Source organism: Tetrao urogallus (genome assembly GCF_951394365.1).
Source record: "Tetrao urogallus genome assembly, chromosome: 3".
In the NCBI taxonomy this organism is placed as follows: domain Eukaryota; kingdom Metazoa; phylum Chordata; class Aves; order Galliformes; family Phasianidae; genus Tetrao; species Tetrao urogallus.
In genome coordinates, this window is record NC_136815.1 from 91,162,880 (window position 1) to 91,187,492 (window position 24,613).

Here is a 24,613-nt window from a genome sequence, read left to right on the forward strand (position 1 = left end):
TCCTAGGAAACTTTTGCATTATGCCAGTCTGGTGCTAAACAGAACAGTAAGAACATCCCTCTGAACTGACAGACAATTAGATATACCTAACTTACGTTTATATTTTATATGAAATACCACGTAGTCTGCTTTTCTTTATTCTAGGAGGATAGGTAGTGAGTTCAGCATGTGTGCGAACCTGCTGGTGAAGTGCAGAACAGGTGGTGTGTTGTCCCAAGCATGTTGTGTATGGCACTCATCTCTTTGTGAAGAGATTCCTGAATGAATCCCAAAATGGTGTGGTTTGCATTTATCCATGTGGGTCTGTTCATTTTCTCTGAGTAGCAGTGTCCCTGACAGGGAGACTGAAGTAATAGTAGATAAGTTTATACTGATATAGGTATCTCTTTTAAATATAATCTTTATTCTACTGAGAAGAGCTTAGAATGTTCAATTATATTAAGGTTTGGGTGGAATTAATAGCACTGCTCAGTTTGTTAGTTTTTTTCTGATTGATAAGTCAAATCTCAACAGTATTTACCTCCTGTCTGATAAGGTTTTAAGCAAAAACAGTAACTTCAAAGACTATTATGAAGGGTTAGTTAACCTTTAGTTAGCCAATTTTACATCTAGATAAGGATTATAGTTAGTGCAGCCTGTACACCTTGTCGAATTATGTGCAGGCTCAGTGAAGTAAGCAGGGTGTTGCTACTGCAATTTACACTCTGAAAATCCATAACTACACTTGCAGTTGAAATTTGCACTAGAGTGCATCTGAACTTGCAAATAGGAGTTTATTTTCATTTGAAGTGGTGGAATTTTGCTGGTGAGAAACTGAATATAAGTACATCAGTGACTTACCAAGAAAAAAGAATAAGTTGGCAGTTATAATGCATCATCTGTGTGTCAAGGTACTGTTCCTACAGTAGGCTTTAGAGTCGTATTTTCAGTTGATAGCACTGTTGGTATCTGTGTGGTGGACTTGTGTGGGCATGGGGTCAACAGATACTCTGGGATACTCATGTTGGGCAGATGCTGCTATTCCTAGCATGGGCACACGTTGTGTTCCTTTGTGTCTATGTGGTGCTTTAGCTTTCATTTCAAACTCTTTATCAAGCTGTTTGTTACTTTGCTGTCTTGAAGTTTATGGATTGTGAGAATCCAGCCTTGATCAGCTAGATGCTCGAACAGAAGAATCAGAAAGCTTTGGGTTGTGAGCGACTTCAGTAGAACGTTACATCCCACCTCTTCCCAGGACTCTGGTGCCTCCCACTAGATCAGGTTGCCCAAACCCACATCCAACCTCACCTGGAGTGCTTCCAGAAGAAGGAGGAGAAAGAGGCTTGCCCCGGAGCCTCAGCTGCTTTTGTAGAACTGTTTCTCTACTGTGTGGACTGAAGAGGATGGACTTGTTGTACATCAGGGGAGATGCTGGCTTCAACTAAGCCAGCCTGGTCTTCTCCCTGTGTAACAGCCAGTGCAATGACAAATACACAGGTGATAAAAATCACAAGAGGTGATAGTTGTAGGTGACCCTCTTCTGAGAGATACAGAGGACAGACATATGCCATCCTGACCCAGTCTCAAGAGGGGTATGTTACCTACACGAGGTTTATGTTGAGGATGCTAGAGACTAGTAAGCCTTATAGAGCACATAGACTACTGTAAACTGGTTATTTCATGTGGGCATCAACAGCGCTGTCAAGGGCAGTCCAGGCAGTCCAAGATGTGTCATGAAGGACTACAGAGCCCTTGGGAGCATTTGCAAAAGGCTGTGCTGTGCAGGTGGTCTTTTTGTTCCTAGTGGTTAAAGCAAAAGGCTTTGCAAGGACCAGTAGAACGTGCAGATCAGTGTATGGTGTGGTTGTGTCATATCCAGAGATTTGACTTTTTTTGAGGAACTGATAGGGTCTGTTTGTTAAAGGAGGGGAAGAACATCTTGAATTACAGCTTGCTAAGCTGGTGAAGAGAGCTTTCAACTGAAGTTACTTGTAGAGGGGGAACCTCATTTGACTTTTATTGCTCCAATGACAGTATCAGCAATCAATGCCTAAAGCAGAAGAAGGATCAGAGGTCAGCAGGAGATCTCCTGAGAAGCAGCATGAAGAATTCCAGCCTCTTTATTCAATAAAAGTTTGATCAGAGACTCAACTAAGATGCCTAAAATGCAAATACAAATGGCATGAGGAATAAACAAAAGGAGTTTGAGATGTGTATGCAGCAGAGGGGCTGTAATCATATTGGCTTTTTGGGTAAAACCTTGTTGGTGTTTTGCACAGAATTTGAAATTTTCTCTTGAAACAATAATTTTAATTAGTTAAACATTAGATATTTCCTTATGCACAGTGGAATTCTTCCAGGTCTATGAAACAGAGTGCAGTGAAGTTTGGTGAAGTCTTCCATAGCACGAGTGTAATTCCATTATAACTGAATTCTCTCATCTGGATTAATGTTTTTTTTTTTTTAAGGTGAAATGGTTGTGTTATTATCACAATATAATCCTGCATGGTGAAATACTTAATCTAGGCTAGTTTATGAAATGCCATATTTTGTCCTTACTGGACAAAACATTTTGCAATGTTTGCAACTGGAGCAAACATTTTGAGATCTTTTAATCCGATCTTACTGCTGTATTACATTGCCTTAATTTTGTGCTCATGATTGTAGTTGTAATTTAAAATAATGTACTGATGGATGGTTTTACCTCTGGTGATTTTTTTTCCTGTCAAATTTTCATAGTAGTAGATTCTGAATTTTAAGAAATGTTTATTTTAAACTCCAACAGATAGAACTTAATGTGTTTTAAATCTGTGAACATAGATTTTACAGAGTACTTAGAATGTGCCTCTGTGGTTCACTTTTATCAACACCCACACGTGTTCTGTTCCACAGAAAGGCAAAGAGCGGAAGGCTGAAGTACAAGCGAATACACGGATTCATATCTTGCTTTCTGTGTATGTTGTAACTTGTGAAGTACCCTCAGTGCTGAATGTTGGCTGAAAAGCTGTGAATTCAGGGAGTGACAATGTAAAACCAATTTGTGTTCTGTATGTGTTTGAGAGTTAGTTGGATTATTAATACTGTAGAACATATGTGTACTTCTGAACACATTGTTTCATTTGTTGTTTGAATACACTAGATGGGCTTTCTTAGCATGTGTTTACATTAGCTGGAAAAATGAAGTTTGTTTTTCTCATTTGCAGGCAAATAACTTGGAAGCCTTTGAAAATCATGTAACCAGAACTGTAAGTAATTGCATTTTATTTATTTATTTTTCCTTTACTTGGCCTGATTTATTTACTTATAGTCTTTTCTGTGGTTGTTCATTTTTATTACGTCCTCACAAAGTCTTTGATAGCCTTTTTCAGTGCTCAAACTTTGGTTTCTGCACTGTGTGAAATTGTATTTGATTAGGATTCCTAGCTGCGTAGTGTCGTGCCCTCCTTCCCATTCCCCTCCCTTTTGTCCAGATACAGTGAAATGGACTCTGTTCCTTATTTTGAAGTCAAGTAGTGGAGAATTAAAGAGAAATACTAAAATCTTTCTAAACTGATTGCATTCAAAGGACAAAGATGTTCCAGACAGGTTTTTTTTAGCAAGAAAAGTGTAAGTTTTTGTGTTGTGGTCAGTATGCTATCCTTTTGCCTTAATTTGTCCAAGTGTGCCGAGTTACTCACAAAACAAATGAAATATCCCTTCCCAGCTCTTTGTTATCATTGCTGCTGTAGCGTTAATGGTACAAGTGGTAGTAAATGCATTTAGTGCAGTAGATTTTGATCTGCTAAGTGATGTAGAAATTTCTGCAAATGGGAAGTATTGCATATTTCCATACTGATAGGACTTATAAATATGCTTCTATCACAGTCTCTGAAATAAGTAAAACAAGGAAAGAACAAAAGAATTTTTGGGATCCTTTGTCATTTCATTAGAGATGTCAAGTTTCTTTGATGCTGAAATAAGTTGTGGGAGATATGTATAGTTAACTCTGTGGTGCAGGTATTTGATTCACCTCTGTAAAGATGAAATTGACATTTAAAAGAAGCAGAAGGAAAGACTTGAAAGCATGGTCTTCACCAATTCATTATTCCATTCAGAACAGCTCTATTGCAGTAAATGAACATCTGTTTCATGATGTCGTCTTGTGTACGTTGCTTTTGTTTTCCATTGTTGTCTGTAGTTCAGCACTGCAGCTTCTTCTGGTGTCAGTTGCAGAATGTTAAGAGTTCTGATCCTTGGCTGCGTATGTATATAGGCAGGAGGCTTTCACAGAGGTTTCTTTATTAGGGGTACAGTTTGTTTTCTTGGGGTAGCAATGATGTTTTTTCTACAACTCAGGCCATCTCCTTAGTTGCATCTATAATAGTGCCCACAGATTTCTAGTGAACTTACTGCGAGGAAGATAATTACAGACAATTTTCTGTTAATTGAGAACTTTTAGTTTTCTTCTGTTACATCTGAAAGAGCTGGAGGCTTTTCTCTTTATACTGATAACTTATTAGACAAACCGAGATGCATCTTCTCTCAGGGATTTTTTTCTTTTTTCTGTTGCTCATGCACAGCCAGCCACTTAGAAGACAGTCTTACTGGTAGGCTGTTGGCATTTTTTTCAGCTGTGCATTCTCATTCTCATCTAGTGTATTTTGCACTGGTTAATATTGCTCTATTGATACAGTGCCTGAAATATTTACTAGCTGCTTTCCACAGACTGGTACTCAGAACGTGGATGCATGTGAGCAGGTTGTAGGAGAAGAGAGTTACCAACTAATGCACTAGGAATGACTATCCTTGTTTGGGAAAACAGGAGATGCATAAAGCTGGAAGACTGTGGGATTCATAAGAAAGTGGTGTCTACGGACAGTAGGGCTAGATGTAGCTACTGCCTGGATGAGCCAGGAGCAGGCCCTAGAGCTGCAGCCAGTAGAGAGGAGCATGTGGTGGAGCAGGAAGTCTCAGACCTGTCAGTCTGCTCCTGAAGGATGGGCCTGTGATACAAACCCACGTTGCAGCAGTTCTTGAAAAACTGTGGGAAGCCCCCATTGGATCTGTTTGGGAGGGACAGCATCCCGTGGGATGAATCCCACGATGGAGCAGGGGATGAGAGTAAAGATGAAGAAATAGCAGAGCTGAAGTGTTATGGACTGACAGCAGTTTCCATTCACTGTTCCCTTGCACCGCTTGAAGGAGGCAGAATAGATGGATGATGAAGGAAGGTGTTTCAAATTGCTTTGAGTCCTCACTGTTCCAATCTATAGTCTAGTCTGTTATTATTTGGCAATAAATTGCATTAATCTCCCCATGCAAAGTCTTTCTTGTCTGTGATGGTAATTGGTGAGTGATCTCCCTGTCCTTACCTCAACCTCTGAGCCTTTATTCATCATATGTTCTCCTTGTGATGTTTTGAGGAGGGGGATCGAAAGAGAAGTGTGGTGGAGCTTAGTGTGAAAACATCATATACTCTTGTTCTCCTTTTGTTTTGTTAACAAAATTGGAAGAGATTGATTTAACGTGGCTGAATATATATATTTTTTTTGCTCTGGGATTTCTTCTCTCTTCTTCCATCTCCTTTCCATCTTGTTCTGTAATGTCTGGTCCAGGAGAGGAAAAACTGTTGCTTTCACCCGCCGATGTGGCTACAAAATAATGTTTCTCACATCAACCGCTGTTGCTTTGCATGAAAGCTGTGCAATCATCCACATAGAGAATTTGCTTGAGTTCTATACAGTGTCAGAACCGACATTTTATTGCATTTTAATGTGAACATATTAGAACCAAACAAATGAGGCTTCTTATTTTAAGTTTTGGTTTTGTTTCTTTCTTTCCAAGAATTAAGTGCATCAGTACATGTAGTTACCTCTTAGTAAGGGGCTAAATCTGGGATGAAAGTTTGTTTCAGTTTGCATCTTCAACTAAATCAGGCAGAAACTCAAGGGATCTTCTTCTGAAGTCTTCCTTTTTGCCACCACATTATTTTCTTTCCACTGTGGACATCACTGTTGTTTTTACAGAGTGAGGAAATCAAGTTTATACACAGCGGAATTTCGGGTTAGGTGTTACAAAGTTATGCTGTACAGGACTTGTACAGAGCTCTTCCTTAATGCATTTGGTGTGAATTAATGTGGATATTTTTGTGTCCTACTGCATCTTCTGTGCTTAGTTTAATTGCCTGTGGGTAGTATTCATCAGAAAACTCATTCAGATCTTTGAAGTGGTTATGAAACTGTACTGCAACCACAGGTAGTGCATGTATGTTGTTTTAGTTTAAATTCCTTACATAATCCTTAATATGATAACACTTCAGTACAGACATAGTAAGTTTTCCAGTGCAACTCTGCTCTTGTAGGGAGCTGTGTGAAGCAGCTGTAAGGTAAGAGCTGTGCCTCAGGTAGAAGTTTACATACGGAAAAGGGATGGTAGCAATGTGCAAAGCTCATCATGCTACTTGGGCTTTTACTTTCCTGGGGACTTTGTTCTGTTTAGAAAGAATCTAGCTGGATAAGGCTTTCACAGTAGCTTTACTGTCCTTTCTGCTATCTCTTCCACCATTTGTATGCAAGTGAAAAGATTTGTTATGAATTGTATAAAAGTCATCTTTGCTGCAGCTTTATATTAATCTGAGGAAAGATGATTGAAATAGCAACATGGTCTGTCTTTATTTAAAAAAATAATAATCCCTGAATGCATTTTCAGTGGAACAAGAATGGCTTTTTCTGTCCTTCCAGTGTCACACTGCCTCGGAGATGGAGTAAACACCATGTGATTGCTAGCTTTCTTCTGATCTGCTTATCTGCTTCCCTTAATGACAGTGTTGAAGTGTTGGTGAATTTCTTTGCTTAACTAAGCATTAACTATATTCCATTCTTAAGTATGGACTTTGAGCACATTCAGTATTCTTGTTTAAGGACCCTTAGTAGAATAAAACTGTTACGGGCCTTTTCTTAATTACAAACTTCAGTTATTTAAAGAGGCAAAGAGGAAGTGGGTTGAACACCCAGATGTCTAAGAAGCTTTTAAGGTTTGGGCATAGGTGCTCTTCTGAGTCTGAGTGAGTTGGAAAATGATCTTTCTGCCTTGCTTGATTTTTTGCCGTCCCAATCAGATTGGCAGATGAATCCCCAAATGCAAGTGCCCCAGAACTAAACGACAGAGCCCTACAGTTCACTTGTACAGGACAGCCTGGCCTGTCTTGGTTATATTTTTTAGGGAAGAATCATGGAAGCAGCTTTGCTAGCAACTAGAGGTCAGGCTGGTCTTACCAGGACGACATCAAGCTGGGATTTGTAAATTCTGTAGTCACTGTTACTTCATCAAATTATAGAATTGAGTTGGAAAGGAGCTTTACAAGTCTTTTAGTACAACTCTCTTGCAATGAACTGGGACAACTACAGCTAGATCAGGTTGCTCAGAGCCTGGTGCAGTGTGAACCTGAATGTTCCCAGGGCATCCATCACCTCTGGACAAACTGCTCCAGTGCTTCACAGTTTAAAACTATTCCCCCTTAACTGTATCAAAGAATCAGAATCTGTCCCTTCTTTCTTACAGCTGCCCTTTAGATCTTGACAGGCTGCTATCAGGTCTCTCTGGAACCTTCTTATCTCCAGCCTGAACAGCCTCGTAGGAGAGATGTTCCATCCCTTCGATCATTTTTATAGCCCTTGTCAGGACAGGCTGCAGCAGGTTCATTGCTCTCCTTTACTGAGGACTCAACACATGGATGCAATACTCCAGGTGGGGTCTCACTAGTTTAGAGTAGAGGAGCAGGATCGCCTCTCTTGACCTGCTGGCCATGCTGCTGTTGAGGCAGCGCAGGTTGTGGCTGTATTTTTGGGCTGCAAGGAAACATTGCTGGCTCATGTTCAGCTTCCCATCCACCAGTACCCCTAGTTTCTAATTGGCAGAGCTGTGCTCCACCCTTTCATCCCCAGCTTGTATTAATAATGGGGGTTGCTGCAACCGAAGTACAAGACCTTGCTCTTGGATTTGTTGAACCTCGTGAGGTTCTTCTGGGCCCTTTGGTCAAACCTGTCTAAATCTCTCTGTGTGGCATCCCAGAGGTGAGGGTGTACTTAATTCCACTGTTATGTCAGTGATGAAAATATTGAAGAGCATCCCAGTGCTGACCCCTGAGAGACATCACCACTGAACTGTCTGAATGTAGAGCCTTTTCCCACCGTTCTTTGGGCACAATCTCTCAGCCTGTTCCTCATCCACTGAACTAGTCCACCTGTTGAATCAATGTCTTTTCAATTTGGAGAGAAGGATATTGTGGGGGGACTGTGTCAGAGGCCTTACTGAAGTCCAGATAAGTGATAGCAGTGGCTCTTCCCTTGTCCGGTGACACAGTTACACCATCATAGTAGGCTGCTGGTGTTGGTCAGGCAGAACTTGGTCTGCCTCCCATTTTTCATGTTCATAGCTTCCAGGAGGACATGATCCATGATCTTCCCTAGCACAGAGGTGAGGAAAGGTGGTGGGTCAGTAGTTGCTTGGATTGTCCTTTCTGCCGTCCTTGCAGGGGGCACGTCTTTCTTTGCTTTTACTGTTATTATACACCAGGGAGCAGATAGCTATTTTTACAGGTTTAGTGTACAGAATGAAAACAGAGAGTGCTACTAAACAAATAGCAACTTGTAGTAGAAGTGATGATAAAAGTTCTGGAGAGTCAACTCCAAAGCAGTTTTATTTATATATTTTAATATTTTCTGTAAAAATAGATATACAGTAACAGAAAGACATTTATATTCACAGTGCACATTTTTTCCTTATCACATTAGAAATCAATCTAAAAACAGGCACCGAAAGATTCTGCAAATTTTGGTTCTCATCCAAGAAATAGAAGCTTATGTTTTACTGCAGCTTTTTTTTTTTAGCTGTTTCAGTAGGAGTCATCATCATGAAACACCTGAATGATTGGTGTAGTTCATTGTCCTGTTTTTTCTGCAGTACTCCGAAGTGGATAGAACAACGAATTGGAGCCAAAAGGATAAAAGGATCAGTAAGAAGGCTGTGAAAAGAAAGAGCTGCATGACTTGAGCTTTCACAGGGAAAGGACAATGAGACAGGACCCACTGAAACTGTTGCTCAGTGACATGATTCTGTATCTAGAGAGAAGACAGTTGTCACTTGAAAAGCAATTGCTTCACCCCTGGCTTTTGTGGAAAGACAGTAGTTAAATTTATATGGCCAAATAACTATTTTGTTACTTAGGGATATTTTTTATATAATTGGATTTTATCTGGGTGTCTATATACCTAAAAATCCTTAACAGTGAGTTTGTAGGTAAATTAAAGTTATCTGCATTCAGAAATCTGCCTCTCAGGTGACTGATATACTGTTTGCATTGCCAGGCAATTCCCTTGAAACAGGAGAAAAGAGCTGTGTGACAAACTCAAAGGAAGAACAGTATCTGGGTATTCTATCCTATTGGCAACTAGCAAAGTACTGTTTCCACTGGATGTATTCTAATTACTACTGCAATTTTGTTATCACAGTGTAATTAAACAGCCCATTTTGAGCCATTATTTTTTGTTCCCTGTTATATCTCAGCACTAAATGAAAATCAGGTCTAGTTTCACAAGGTTTTCTTCAAAATCATCCATTTCTGGGGAGTACCAGCCTGCAGTTGCTGTCTTAAATGGCTGCCCATGGATGGGGATGATTTTCCCTTTATGCATGGTCTTCCCTGTGCCTTTCTGTTCTGTACAGATTACAGAGTTTCCTTTTGTGAGGAATGCTGTAAAAACTTATTATAGTTATTTACTTACTGTAGCAACCATGGAGTATTGCCTGCAGTCTTCGAGATCCTAAGAAAGGATTGAGTAAAAAGCAGCTGAAAATACCACAAAATTTTCCTGTTTTTTGTAGTTCTACTTAAGAGGAACTTGTGGAACTGGAACCAAGCACTTCAGTGAGGTGCACCTTATGCCATCAGATGCACTTGTTTAGAACCGGCAGAAACAGCTGACACCCAGAAATTCTGGGAGGGGACATGCTAGTCATGTGCTTGGCTGTGTCCTAGCTTTAGACCATTGAGTAGAAAGTTTTAAAGCCTGGCAGAAGTCACTTGGTTTGGAAATACATAGTACGTGTAGCCAAAATAGGTAGTTCAGTAGTGTTCCAGCTTTTACACTTCCTGTGTGTAATCTTGTCTGTGCATTCTTCTGTGTACTAAATATAAATTCAGGGCAGGAAGATAATGAAGTCTTTCTCCTAATGAAGTTACTGATGTTTGGTATTAAAATGAATTTCTGATTTTCTGTATAAAAAAATGTCTACATGTTAAATATCTTCTCTGCTTTTATTTAATGCTAGTGCAGCAACAGCTATCTTTTTTTTTTTCCCTAAAAATTATACTACATAAGCAATCCTGTCCCTCTGGGTGTCTTCATTTCTCTCCATCATGTGCAAAGGGAGCTTAGGTGACTATCACATTAATACTTAATTCTGAGACAGCCAAAATTTAATTAGAGAAATGCTATTAATAAGGTTCATGTGGGAGAAAATTATGGCACTCTAATACATGTTTGCTGTTACTGAAGAAAAGAGATTACAGAAATGGCACAGTAAATTCTCACAAAGCAAAATCATTTATTCTGTTTCTTCCGCTCAGACTTGCAGTACCAATAGTGGAATAAATTGAGTATGTTTTCTAGTATTTTCACAATAGCAGCTTAATGGGTTTACACAGAAATACAAGCTCCAGTTTCTCAGAAATCCACTGAACATCTGTTCTCATTGTAGTGCAGAGTTACCATGGAAAGCACACAAGACTTTAACTGTGTCAGACAACCAGTACGTTCTGACAGTAGTGACTCCAGATATGTTCTGCATGAAGAGCTGGACATAAACTGGTCATAAGCTCAGACTGTTTACAGTTGTGGTTAAAACTTAAGAAAATGTTGCTCTCTATTATTGTTATAATTTTCCACAGTAAGATCATAATAAAGTTGGGTTAACATGGACGTAAAAACAGAACAAGAAAGTGACTGTATTGATCTATTTTATTTGTTCCAGAATTCCTGCAGTGTTTTGAAGAACTCTTTCAGTTGTGACAAAGGATCACAGTAGGTATTTCTTTAATATTTGGTGTGATAATGTCACATATTGCTGTCATGTTTTAGCTTTTGTTATTTGTGGTTTACATTTTTAAGAACAGTCTTCTGCAAGACATATTCTGCTGTGCAAAGAACATTTTTACAGTCCTCTGAGAAAAGAACTGGGCATACATGAAGAGCTTACTTTTGCCTTTTCATAGGATCATTAAGATTGGAAAGACATTAAACATTAAGATGTTTTCGACCAACCATCAAGCTATGCCTTAGTTACTCTAGACCATGGCTCTCAGTGTGACATCTGTCCTTTTTGAACACCTCCAGAGATGGTGACTCCAGCACCTCCTTGGGCAGCCCTTTCCAATATCTCAGCACTCTTTCTGAGAATAAATTTCTCCTAATATCCAACCACCCCTGGTGCAGTGTGAGGCCATTCCCTCTTGTTCTATCTCTAGTTACTTGGAAAAAGAGGCTGATCCCTGCTTTGCTACAGCATCTTTTCAGGTACTTATAGAGAGAGATAAGATCTTCTAAGCCTCCCCTTCTCCAAACTAAGCAATCCCAGTTCCCTCAGCCTCTCTTCATAAGACTTGTGTTCCAGACCCTTAACCAGGTTTGTTGCCCTTCTCTGGTCATGCTCTAGAGCCTCAGTGTCTTTCTTGTAGTCAGGGACCCAAAACTGAACGCGATACTTATGGAGTGGCCTCACTAGTTTCAAGTCCTTCTGACGACACTGTTTCTGATACAAGCCAGGACAGCATTGACCTTCTTGGTCACCTGGGCATGTTGCGGGCTCGTGTTCAGTTGGCTGTCAGCTAAGACCCCCAGATCCATTTTTGCCCCCAGTTGACTTAAATTGCTGATAAATGATGGAAAGTGGTTTAGCAGTCACTCTGCCAGCTCCCTCAGTACCTTTGGGTGGATTCTGTCCATCCCCATGGACATGTGCCAGCCCAGTTGGAGTATCAGCTCGCTGATTCCTACTAAGTCGTGGATATTCTGCTCCCTGTCCTAGTGTTCCAGCTCAAGGGGCTGAGCACCCTGGGAATAAGTGGTGTAACTGTTAAAGATGGAAATAAAGAAGGTATTGAGAACTCAGTGACAGTGTTCCTTGCTGCATCCAATAAACACAGGAGATTCTCCTTGGCTCCCCTCTTGCTGTTAATATATTTGTAAAAACATTTTTTTCTTGTCTTTAACAGTGGTGGCCAGATGAAGTTCTTGCTAGGCTTTTGCTTTATAATTCTCCCTCAGCATATCCTAATGGCATCCTTATACTCTTCCCAGGTTGCCTGACTCTTCTTCCAAAAATCATAAACTCTTTTTTTTTTTTTTTTTTTTTCCTAAGTCTCGTCAAAAGCTCCCTGTTCTGCCAGGCCAGTTGTCTTCCCCACCACTCATCTGATGGCACATGGGGATAGCCTGTTCCTGTGCCTTTAAGATTTCTTCTTGAACAGTGTTCAGCCATTCTCTACCTCTTTGCCTTTCAGGACTGACTCCCAAGGGATTCTCTTATCTGTTCTAAACAGAAGTGTTGCCTCCAGAATTCCAGGGTACCATTTTTTCTGACCCTAATTTTATAGTCGCTATGCCTAAGACAGCTTCCAGCCACCGCATCTCCGACCATTCCTTCTCTGTAGACAGCAGATCTAACAGAGTGTTTCTCCAGTAGGCTCTCTTACCATCTGTATCAGGAAGTCCTCTTCTGTGCACTCCAGGAATCTCCTAGACTGCTTTCTCTCTGCTGTATTTCCAACAGACGCTGAGTGAGTTGAACTCCCTCACAAGAACCAGCACTACTGACGTGGCTTCTGCAGACTGCCTATAGAAAGAACATGTTGTCTCTTTTTCCTGGTTGAGTGGTCTATAACAGACTCCTACTAGGATGTCAGTCAAGTCACTGTGAGTGTCAGCTTCGTTGGCATTTCCCTTACCCTCACCCATAATGACTCTATGTTATAGTTTCCAGTATTGAGCTCTATTCAGTTGACACGCTCTCTGACATGGAGAGCCACCCCACTGCCCCTCTTTCCTTGCCTATCTCTTCTAAAGAGCTTATAGCCCTCCATTGCAGCACCCCAATCCTGAGAATGATTCCACCATGTTTCAGTGATGGCAGTTGAGTCATAGTTCTCCTGTTGCGCCATGACTTTGAACTCCTCTTGTTCATTGCCCATGTGAGCGTTAGTGTAGATGCACTTCATCTGGGCTATTGGTCTCACCCCTGACTCTGGAGTGCTGCTCCTAAGCTCATCATAGCAGGTCCATTTTTATTCCCTTTCCCATTCAAACCTAATTTATGACTGTCATTTTCTGATTATTCCATTAAGAAGGATCAGTTAAGGTGCCTGTTTTCACACACCTGGAAAAGTAGCAGACTGACTAACACTGTGAGATTAATTGCATTAGATTAGAGTGTGTTACAGTTTGGGGGCTAGTTTTAGATCCACCACCAAGTGTTACTCAGAGCAGATTTCAAGATCACAGAATCATAGAATCACAAGGTTGGAAACGACCTATAAGATCATCCAGTCCAACCATCTCCTCATCACCATTGCCACCACAGGCACTAAACCACATCACGCAGCACGTCATCCAGACGCCTCTTGAACACTGCCGGGGACAGCGACTCTACCACCTCCCTGGGCAGCCATTCCAGTGCCTGACCACTCTCTGAGAGAGAAAGTTCTTCCTTATGTCTAATCTAAACCTCCTCTGATAAAACTTGCGGCCATTACCACATGTCCTGCTCGTTGCGTGGGAGAAGAGGCCAAATCCCTCTTCACCACAACCTCCCTTCAGGAGGTTGCAGAGTGCAGTGAGGTCTCCCCTGAGCCTCCTCTTCTCCACGCTGAACAATCCCAGCTCCCTCAGCTGCTCCTCATAAGACTTGTGCTCCAGACCCCTCACCAGTTTCGTTGCCCTTCTCTGCACACGCTCCAGGACCTCAACATCTTTCCTTTCGGCCTCACCAGAGCTGAGTACAGGGGATGCTCACCTCCCTGCTCCTGCTGGCCACACTATTTCTAATGCAGGCCAGGATGCCGTTGGCCCTCTTGGCCACCTGGGCACACTGTCAGCTCATGTTCAGCCGAGCATCAACCAACACCTCCAAGTCCTTCTTTCTTCACACTCATCCAGCCACTCACCCCCAAGCCGCGGCATGGGGTTGTTGTGCCCAAAGTGCAGGACCCAGCACTTGGCCTTGTTGAACCTCATCCCATTCACCTCAGCCCAGCAATCCAGCTTATCTAAATCCCTCTGCAGGGCCTCCCTACCCTCAGGCAGATCTACACCACCTCCCAGCTTGGTGTCATCTGCAAACTTACTGAGCGTGCACTCAGTGCCCTCATCTAGCTCATCAGTAAAGATATTAAACAAGATGGCCCCAGCACTGAGCCCTGGGGGACACCACTTGAAACAGGTTGCCAGCTGGACTTAACTCTGTTCACCACGACCTGCTGGGCACGGCCCTCAGCCAGTTCCTTACCCAAACAAGAGTGTACCTGTTCAGGCCACGGGCAGCCAGTTTCCCCAGGAGAATACTGTGAGGGACCGTGTCAAAGGCTGTGCTGAAGTCTAGGTAGACTACATCAACAGCCCTTCCCTCATCTACCAGACTGGTCACCCAGTCATAGAAGGAGATGAGGTTGGTCAAGCACAACCTGCCTTTCACAAACCTCTGCTGGCTGGGCCTGATCCCCTGGATACCACGCACACGCTGTGCAATCTCATCCAAGATGATTTGCTCCATAACTTTCCCTAGTACCGAGGACAGATGGAGTCTGTCTGCAGTGTTTTATAGACAACCAGTAAATCTACCAGTTCAGAAAGCATTTGTAGAATTCTATAGAAGGAGAGATATATGCAATCATGTTTGTATACTGTGGGCTTTTTGTTTTTGTTTCTGTTTTTCAACTCCTACTTTTTTTTGTGCTGGAGTTTATAAAAATTGCTTGCATTAACTGTATTTTTCTATATTGTGTTTTTCTATATTATTGATTGCAGAGGTTTTTTTCCATTATATTTTTAATGGGAAGAACTCTGGTGTTTGGCTACTTCATTTACATACTGAAGAATTTGAGCTTTATAGTATTCAGTAATCTTTTATTTTCAGTGTAAATTCTGAAAAACATCAGATGCTGATGGTATGAGTCCAAGTTGCAGTTCTTCTCATTAATATACTATCTGTCCTCTGCTGCTTTGTTCTGAACTGCCTCATTTAATTTCTTCACAGAAAGTGCCAAAGTGCAGACTTTGATCACATTATGGAGGAAGGCTATGAACTTGACCTCACTTACATCACAGAACGGATCATTGCTGTATCCTTCCCTGCTGACAGTTCTGAGGAAACTTACCTCCACAACCTACAAGATGTAACACGAATGCTCAAATCCAAACATGGGAATAATTACCTGGTATGTGTATCAGTTTTTTGTGCTGCATCTTATTCTGTCTTGCAGGAAGACCACTTGTAGGGTCACGAGTACTGCTATAAACTATAAATCACTTACCTAAAATGTTGTTGGTCCACCTGTCATAGAATCATAGAAACCTTTAGAGTTTTGTAAGCCGGAACTGGATTTTTGGTAATGTTTTAAGCTATTAGGTAAGACAGATATTAAAAACACTGTCACTGCAATCCCTTGCAGTCACTGTTTGTATAGTAGGTAATCAAATGCTGTAGAACAATTGCACTGACTTGTCCAAAGCATACTTTTAAAAGATCCATATGCTGCAGTGTGTGGAATGCTTTTTTTTTTTTTTTAAGCAATCAGCTAAATCTGGGTACTTGGCTTAGGCATCTCATGGTCTCTGGTGATGGTGCTTGGGCTGTCTCTGCTTGTGTGTGTTGTCAAACTGTAACAAAGAAAATTAGGGTTACTGTATTTGTCCAGTATACAGTGTTCTGTCTAGCTTTTTCTCATTAACTTGATTTTCTTCCTGCTATTTCTTTTTCTGTACAAAATTAGGCTGTGAGCAAATCTCAGAGGAGCTCTGCATGCAGAGTATTATTTTGGATGATGATCTGAACTTACTTTCATACACTGTTTTCTGCCTAATACATCTATAACCTAAAATATGTGTATTATACTTGCTTGTTTTGAGAACATGTATTTTAAACAAGGCCAGGATTTTAGTCATTTTTCTTCTCCTATTAATTGTATTTTAATGATGGCATGTAAGTTACTAGAATCAAATTCACAGCTTCAGTAGCATAAACTTATTGTAAAAGTAAGTTTGTAGTGTGATTCTACCTACTTATTTAGATATGCAGTCTTTTGCTCAGAAACTGGGTGACATAGATGCATTGTGAGCCAGCTATTTTCCTGAAGATACACCTGGAGTAGTTATACCTGTTAGTATTATAAAATCTTGATGTTTGTATTGTAAGTCTTTTTTTAGGATGAGAAGATGCCCTTTCTCTCAGTGGGACTACAATCTGCTTATTTTTTTATATTTTATATTTATATTACAATTTATTAAAAATATTTGTATATTATAGGCAGTACTTTGGCATTCTGCTAGATTGGTCGAAAGGAAGTTTAATTGTTAAGTAGGTTTTTGCAAATTCTCAGAATAGCCAAGCAAATTATAGCCAAGTTGTAGAGCTGGAGAGCTGATTTTTATACTGTATCTGTTGTTTCTCATGTTTCAGAGATGCCTTCAGTTTGTTTGAGAGGCATGTGTGTAGTAGCAGGGGAAAAAAAAAACCAAACCAAAACCACACAAAGCAACCACAAACAACAACAGAAACCCTGCAATTGAGAAGTTCTACTAAAGCCGGTTAGAATAGTTTTATGCTTTCACTTGATCAGGGCATCAGCTAGCAGAAAATATATCAGTATTTGTAATTTCTTGTCTTGCTGTACTCCTCCAGATTTATTTATCTGTTAATTGTTGCTGCTGTGGCTCATAGACAGAAAGAGGAAAGAGGTAGAGGAAGCTAGTTAGGCATGTGTATGTAGGAGCATACTGAGAAGTTTGTGAGCAGTGACCTATTTATGTCCAAGTTATCAAGAACCAGATGGTAAATACTGTAGACTAAATTAATAATCAGTTCTTCTGTAAAAGGAAAATGAGCTCCAAACCCACTTCTACTGTTTGTAAGAAGAAAAAAATACATTGGCTACACCGCAGTTTTTACAGAATCACAGAATAGGAGGGGTTGGAAGGGACCTTTGGAGATGCATCAAGTCCAGCCCCTCTGCTGAAATAGATTCCCTGCAGTAGGTTGCACAGAAAGTTGTTCTGACAGGTCTTGAAATCTGCAAAAAATGAGACTTCTATCTCTCTGGGCAACCTGTACAGTGTTCTGTCACTCTTGCAATAAAGAAGTTCTTCCTCGTGTTTGCATGGAACTTTCTGTATTCCAACTTTTGCCCCTTGCCTCTTGTTCTATTGCTGCATGCCATCAAGAAGATCTGCCTCCATCAACTTGACTTCCACACTTGAGATATCTGTAAACATTAACGACATCCTCTCTTACCCTTCTTCAGACTCAGGAGTATGAGATCTCTCAGCCTTTCTTCATACAGGAGAGATGCTCAAGGCCCCTCATCATCTCTGCGGCCATCTGTTGGACTCTTTCTAGAAGATCCCTCTCTTGTTTCAGTGCACATAGCCCAGAACTGTACACAGTGTTCCAGTTATGTTCTCATCAGGTCAGAGCAGGGGGGTAGATCACCTTTGTTGATTTGCTGGCCACACTCTTTTTTTTAATACACCTGGGATACAGTTGGAGTTCTTGGCCACTAGGGCACCCTGCTGGCTCATGGTCAGCCCGTTACCCACTAGGACTCTTAGGTCCTTTTCCTAAAAGCAGAGCTCCTATCCAACAGGTCGGCCCCTAACCTATACTGATGCATGCACTTATTCCTCTCCAGACGGTAGGACCCTGTATTTGTCTTTGTTGAACATCACAAGGTTTCTCCCCACCCAACTCTTCAGCCTGTCCAGGTCTCGCTGAATGGCAGTACAGCCACCTGGTGTATGAGCCTCTTCTCCCAGCTTTGTATAATCAGCAAACTTGCTGAGGGTGGATTCTGTCCCTTCATCCAGGTCATTGATTGAAGATATTGAACAAGACCAGTCCCAGTACTGACCATTGAGGAGCACTGCTAATTACAGGTGTCCAGCTGGAGTCTGCTCCACTGATCATGACCAGCTGAGCTCTACCAGTCAGCCCTTCCTAAACTTCATTACAAGGATGTTGTGGGAGACAACAGTTGTCAAAAGCATTGCTGAAGTCAGGTTATATAACATCCACTCTCTCCTCTCATCTATCCAGCTGGTGATGACATCACAGAAAGCTACCAAGTTGATTAAATACGATTTCTCCTTGACAGGGAGATGTAGTGAGCCTTCCCATGATGAGAAGTAGGATGGTATAAAGATAGGCAGTAGCAGATAAAGCTGCTTTAAACCGTTTTTGTGTCACCCAATAAAGGCAGATGTCACAGTCTAGTAATAAAGAAGGAATCACTTATGCCTTTCCAAGGATCAAGGCTTGCCAAATACTCCAAAGGAGGTGATTTCTGAGTGAGGGGATGCTTCCCTTGTGGATGCCAGCCCTTAAATGGGATTAGTGAAGAACAGATTCTGCATCCACCCCTTCCAGTCACAGAGGTGAATTGCTTTCACCTGTACTCCCAGGGCTGGTTTCACCCCCTCACCAGGTGCTCAGTCACTGATTCAGGTCATGACCTAATGGTTTCCATACACTCCACCCATTCGTAACATGAATCAGTCAAGCTATCCTTACTATCTAATTAATGATCATAGTCACTGCAGAGATGTAGCGTGCCACAAAACTGATATTATTTCATGTGGCAGCACAGATACAGTTTTGCCCATTGTGTTGTAAAGAGTCCATAGTTTTCAGTTATGTGTCCTTATGTCATCTTTTGCAAAAGGTGTGGGTTGGAAGGGACCTTTAAGATCATCTTGTTCCAACCCCCCTGCTATAGGCAAGCGTACCTCCTACCAGACCAGGTTGTTCGAAGCCCCATCCAGCCTGACGTTGATAATTCCAGGAAGGGGGCATCCACAACCTCTCAGGGCAACCTGTCCCAGTGTCTCACCACCTTCACAGTGAAGAATTTCTTCTTATTATCTAGTCTACCCTTTTCCATTTTAGAACCATTTCCCCTTGTCCTTTTGCTACACATCCTTCTTAAAAGTCTCTCTATAGCATTCCTTTACCCCCTTCAGATACTGGAAGGCTGCTATGAGGTCCACCCAGAGCCTTCCCTTCTGAAGGCTGAAGAGCCCCAGCTTTCTCAGCCTGTTCTTGTAGAGAAGGTACTCCAGCCCTCTGGTCATCTTTGTGGCTCTGCTCTGAACCAGCTCCAACAGCTCCATGTCCTTCTTGTGTTGGGGGCCCCAGAACTGGACACAGTTCTCCAGTGGAGTCTCACAAGAGCAGAGGAGAGGGGCAAAATCACCTCCCTCAGCCTGCTGGTCACACTTCTCTTGATGCAACCCAGGATACAGTTGGTCTTCTGAGTGCACATTGCCAGCTTGTGCTGAATATGTCATCAGTTTACACTTCCAAATCCTTCTCAGGGCTGCTCTCAAGCCCTGAGGATACTGAAGAATGCATAAGTTAGATCTAGAATAGATTGGTAGGTTTCTGACACTCGATGTGTGCAGGAGAGTGGCGATACTGAGTACTGCCATTTGAATTGCTGGTGGAGTCTTGTGCAATTCTCAGTAGTAGACTGTCATTTGCCAGGTCCCATCTCGTTTCTGGACTGGCTGTATAGGGGAGTTATAGGGCCTATGTACTTGTCTTATGATTCCTACCTTATCCAACTCTTGTATTGTTCAAGTGATTTATTCCTGACCTCCTGGAGTCTATACTGTCTCATATTAGTGATCCTGTGTGGCTGGGGCACCCAAATGGGTGAGTGTGTTGGTAGCCCCATAGGATTGACTGTACTGTCCAGACAACAGTTCTCCTAATTTGGAACCTGAGCTCTCCGATACAAGTTTGGTGAGTCAGTCCCCACAATATATTTGTGCCCAAATTTATCTCCTTTATTGGTGAAATAGATACTTTTACTCTTGAGGAGGCAAACATCCAACACCCAATTTTAATCCCTGCTTTGCATTTCAGGGATCATTTTTCCACCACATCCTCCTATAGTGGCTCATACACTGGAAGACTTTGACGGATCACCATAAACTATAGACAGCTCAGCTCCTATGTCTACTAAAGCCAATATTCTTTGTACATTTTTTCAGAACTAGTATATTATCACCTTAATGTAGGGCCTCTGGTCTCCTTTGGAGACCCTACTTCTTGGGAAACCTTGGCCTCTCCTTCATGCCATGAACTGAGAAATCCCTACGTCTCATTATTCTAGAGGCCCAGCTGTGGCTGCCCAGGTTCCCCTGACGTGGCTGACAGTTCTTAAATGGTATTATGATGTCTTCCAGCTTCTGTGCCTGTGGAGTAATCCTATCTCTAGTCCTGATACCTTCCAGTCTTGTGAGGGAAGGTGTAAACCATAGTTTCTCTTCTGATTGTCTCCACAGGTTTAGGAGGACGTGGTTGGGTTGTTTATCAATCTTATTAAGTTGTACCTTAAGCCCATATGAGATCATTCCACATTTGCCTGCAAGGAACTCTCACAGGCCCTGACTGCAGAATCCTCAGATGGAGGGAGGTTTGTCTTCAGACTTGTACTTCCTGAGGATGGTATTCCTTTTTCCATATTGCTCTAGTATTGTGCTTTGATCTTATGCACTTGGTTTCTCTGACGTTGACCACTAATTGAGCGGCCTGTTGAATTGTGGCCTCAGAAACCACCAAAGGATTTAAGATCAGTAAGTGTCCCACAGTGATGGGGAGAAGCTTGCCATGGAATTAAGTCTCTCATCTCTGCAGTGAATTTGTCTCACTTGGGACTCTCAAAAGTGTCCTCATAGATGTCTTCCATGATAGCTAGCTCTTTGATATAATTATGGACCTCTTCCATAGAATTCCATACACCAGTATGTGTGAGTTATATCTGGTTTATTAGAACACATTAGTCAACAGGCTGCCACAATCCATTGAGTTAAGGAATTAATTTCGTCACTGTGTGTGACAGTGGCATATAACCTTCAACCAACCAGACATCTGCTGGAAAAGTGGCATGGCAAGCTGTAGGCAATCTGAAGACCAAGAAGAAAATGCACAGGGAGTGAAAACAGGGACAGGTACTGTGGGAAGAGCATAAGGAATCTGCTAGGCTGTAAGACTGGGGTCAGGAATGCCAAGGCCTGGCTTGAGCTACACTCGGCAAGGGATGCCAAGAAGAACAAGAAAGGCTTCTTACAGGCATCTCTGCCAGAAAAGGACAGTCCAGGAAGGCATACCACCTCTCCTTCATCTCCCCCTCCGCCAGTGAGTGACACAGGCAAGCCAGTAACAACAGAGAAGGAGAAGGCTGACGTACTTAATAACTCTTCTTTTTTGCCTTGGTCTTCTGCAGTAACTGCTTGTCACACAGCCCTCAGACGTGTGGCTTGGTAGGAGGGGACTGGGGTGGCAACGTCCCTCCTGCTGTAAGCAAAAACCACTTTTGTGACCACCTGAGGAACCTGAAGACCCACAAGTCCATGGGTCCCTCTGAGATGCGTCCCAGAGTCCTGAGGGAATTCGCTGATGTAGTCACCAAGCCACTCTCAATGATACTTGAAAAGTCATGGCAATCGGGTGAAGTCCCTGGTGACTGGAAGAAAGGCAACATCACACCATTTCTAAGAAGGGCAGAAAAGATGACCCTGGGAACTACCCACCTCTCAGTCTCACTTCTGTACCAGGAAAGACCATGGAACTTCCTGCAGGCTATGCTAAGACACGTGGAAGACTGGGAAGAGATATGGGAGAATGAGCATGGCTTTACCAAGGGCAAATCCTGCTTGACCAACCTGGTGGCCTTCTCTGATGGCACACCTGCATCAGTGAATGAGGAAAGAGCCACTGATGTCACCTGTCCGGTGAGGTAGTAAGGCCTATTAGTAAGGAGTATGCCCCAGTTCCTCACAACATCCTTCTCTCCAAACTGGAGCGATACAACCTGATGGGCAGGCTGCTCAGTGAATGAGGAACTGGATGCAGGGTTGAGCCCAGAGAGTGGCGGTCAGTGGCCCAATGTCTGGGTGAAGATTAGTGATGAGTGGTGTCCCCAGGAAGCAGTGCTGAGACATACACTCATTAATATCATTAATATCTTCATCAGTGACGCTGACAGCAGGGTTGAGTGCACCCTCAGCAAGTTTGCAGCAACCAGTACAAGCTGGAGGTTGAAAGGATTGGGTGCAGCCATTCCAAAAAGGACTTGGAGGTACTGGTGAATGGTAAGCTGGACGTGAGTCAATAATGTGTCCTGGAAGCTGTCAGCAGTGTCAACCATATACAGGGCTGCGTCAAAAGAAGCATAGCCAGCAGATTGAGGGAGATGATCCTGCCCTCTACTCCGTGCTGATCTGGCCTCACCTGGAATACTGTATCCAGACGTGGAGTCCTCAGTACGGGAGCTAAGCAGACATGGTGAAGCTCTTCCGTAGGAGGGCCACAAAAGTGATCCAAGGGATGGAACACCAATCCTACGAGGACAGGCTGAGGAGAGCTGGGGCTTTTCAGCCTGGAGAAGATAAGGCTCCATAGTGTCCTGATAGCAGCCTGAGAGTATCTAATAGTGAGCTCCAGGAAAGAAGGGGACAGCCAAGTGTCTCTGGCAAGGTCTGTTATGATAGAACAAAGGGAAATTGTATCAAGGAGGATAGATTTAGTTTAGATATAAGGAAAAAGTCTTTTACAGTGAGGGTGGTGAGGCACTGAAACAGGTGGTCCAGAGATTCAGTATGGGAGACTCTGAAGGTGAGGCTGGATCAGGCTCTGGGCAACCTGATCTAGCTGTGGATGTCCCTATTTGTTGCAGGAGAGTTGGACTAGATGACCTTTTAAGGTCCCTTTCAACTTTAAGGATTCTGTGATTTGTGGATATTGATTTTGCCTAAATTACGTTTGACCAGCTCCTCCTCAACCAAGAGGAATTCATCCTTCCTCTGGAGTCTGGGATTTCTGAAGGCCAGTAAACACTGAAGTAAAAATGTAGAAGGATCTCCACCTTTTCACCTGTGCTGCAGTTTTTCTAGTTAGAGCTGTTCATGTTAATTTTAGTTCATGTCATGTTTTGCCCATATGTGTCTTTGCACTGCAGTGTACCCCTCATCAGCCTTCTGCTAATTTCAGTGCGCAAATTTGTTCCTGACTGATAAAACAGTTTTGCTTGCTTGCTCTGTCTGTCCATTAACCTTACTGAAATGCGTCCAGACTGGTGAATTTTTGCCTTGCTGGTACTTAGAGTTGTAACGACTATAGTACACCTTTCATGTTACGTGCAAGACTGGGGGATGTTTCTTCTCCACCGTGTATAGGATGGAGCAGTTGATTTTGCTCTGCTCATTTCTTTTAATTACTTCATTTTTTATTTATTAGATGATTTTGACCTAAATTTTAGGACTTTTCATAGAATTAAAGATTAGTGTTTAAAATTCCTTTCTAAAATATTAGTAACTGTATCTCGAATAAACAAAAAGGGGCTAAAAAGAATGCAATTAATCTTCCACTTGCATCTATTTATTGCATATGCTTTTCTTGAAAACATTCCATAGCCATTTTTTTTGTTGTTTCTTTATGTGAAACACTGGTCCTGTGCCTTCTTCTGATGTGCCACTATAGTATCTGAGTTTGGTCTCTGCTCTGTTCTTCGCAGGAACTTGGCTATGTCCCCATATTTCAATTTGGCATCTGATACAGTGATGACCAATACCAATTGTGATTTGTAAACTGATCTTAAACATACCAAGATACATGGATATAGAAAAGTTCTCACCGAATCACACCATTTTCTTTTCTGAAAATTTTAGGTAATTGATTTCTTACACCATTTAAATGCACATTTTAAGAGTCCTTGTATTTTAAAAATAAGACTCTCTTCTACAATCATGTGGAAAGCGTTTTTGGTTTAATTCCTGCTAAACTACACTGGGTATTTCTGGAAGAATAACTACAGCCTTAATTTCAAATGTTGATACATCTTCCTGAACCAAAATAGCATGGCCATGCATACACAAATTTGGTTTACTCTTTACCTGTTTCAGCAGTAATCTGTTTAAAATGCAGACAGAGTACAGGAATAAAGACTCTGTTCCCTGTTGTATACGGATGTTGTAAGATTTCTTTTTTTTCAGGGTTTGAGGTCAGTTAAAGTGATGTATACCTTTTATGATTAACACTGCATGATTCTGTAACATTATACAGCTTAAAATGCAAGCTGTTTTCTTGAATATCTGTTAATTTATTTTTTTTTGTTGTTAATTTGTGTGTGCTTTTCTTTCTCTGAGTGAAATTCATGTTCACAAACTGTAATTTTCCCTAAAGATGGTGTAACATCTTCCCTTTTTCACTGTGTCCTTGAGCATCAGGCAGCAGCTTCTAGAGGCAGTGATTTAGTTTCTCCTCTTCAGTTCTTAGCTTCTTTGCTGAGACTGCTGATGAGAGTGCTGGTTAATTCAGGTGGGTAGTA

At 41.9% G+C, this 24,613-nt stretch overlaps 1 protein-coding gene across 1 annotated transcript in view; it reads left to right on the plus strand.

Annotated features, from left to right (window-relative positions):
- TNS3 (tensin 3) overlaps positions 1-24,613 on the plus strand; it is a gene marked incomplete at both ends in the record, with an annotated part of 220,099 nt that overhangs the window by 101,267 nt on the left and 94,219 nt on the right. Inside the window, 3 exons of the mRNA XM_079533832.1 lie at positions 3,183-3,224; positions 10,990-11,039; positions 15,265-15,445. Coding sequence (XP_079389958.1) covers positions 3,183-3,224; positions 10,990-11,039; positions 15,265-15,445 — 273 coding nt within the window. The remainder of the gene's footprint in view (positions 1-3,182; positions 3,225-10,989; positions 11,040-15,264; positions 15,446-24,613) is intronic.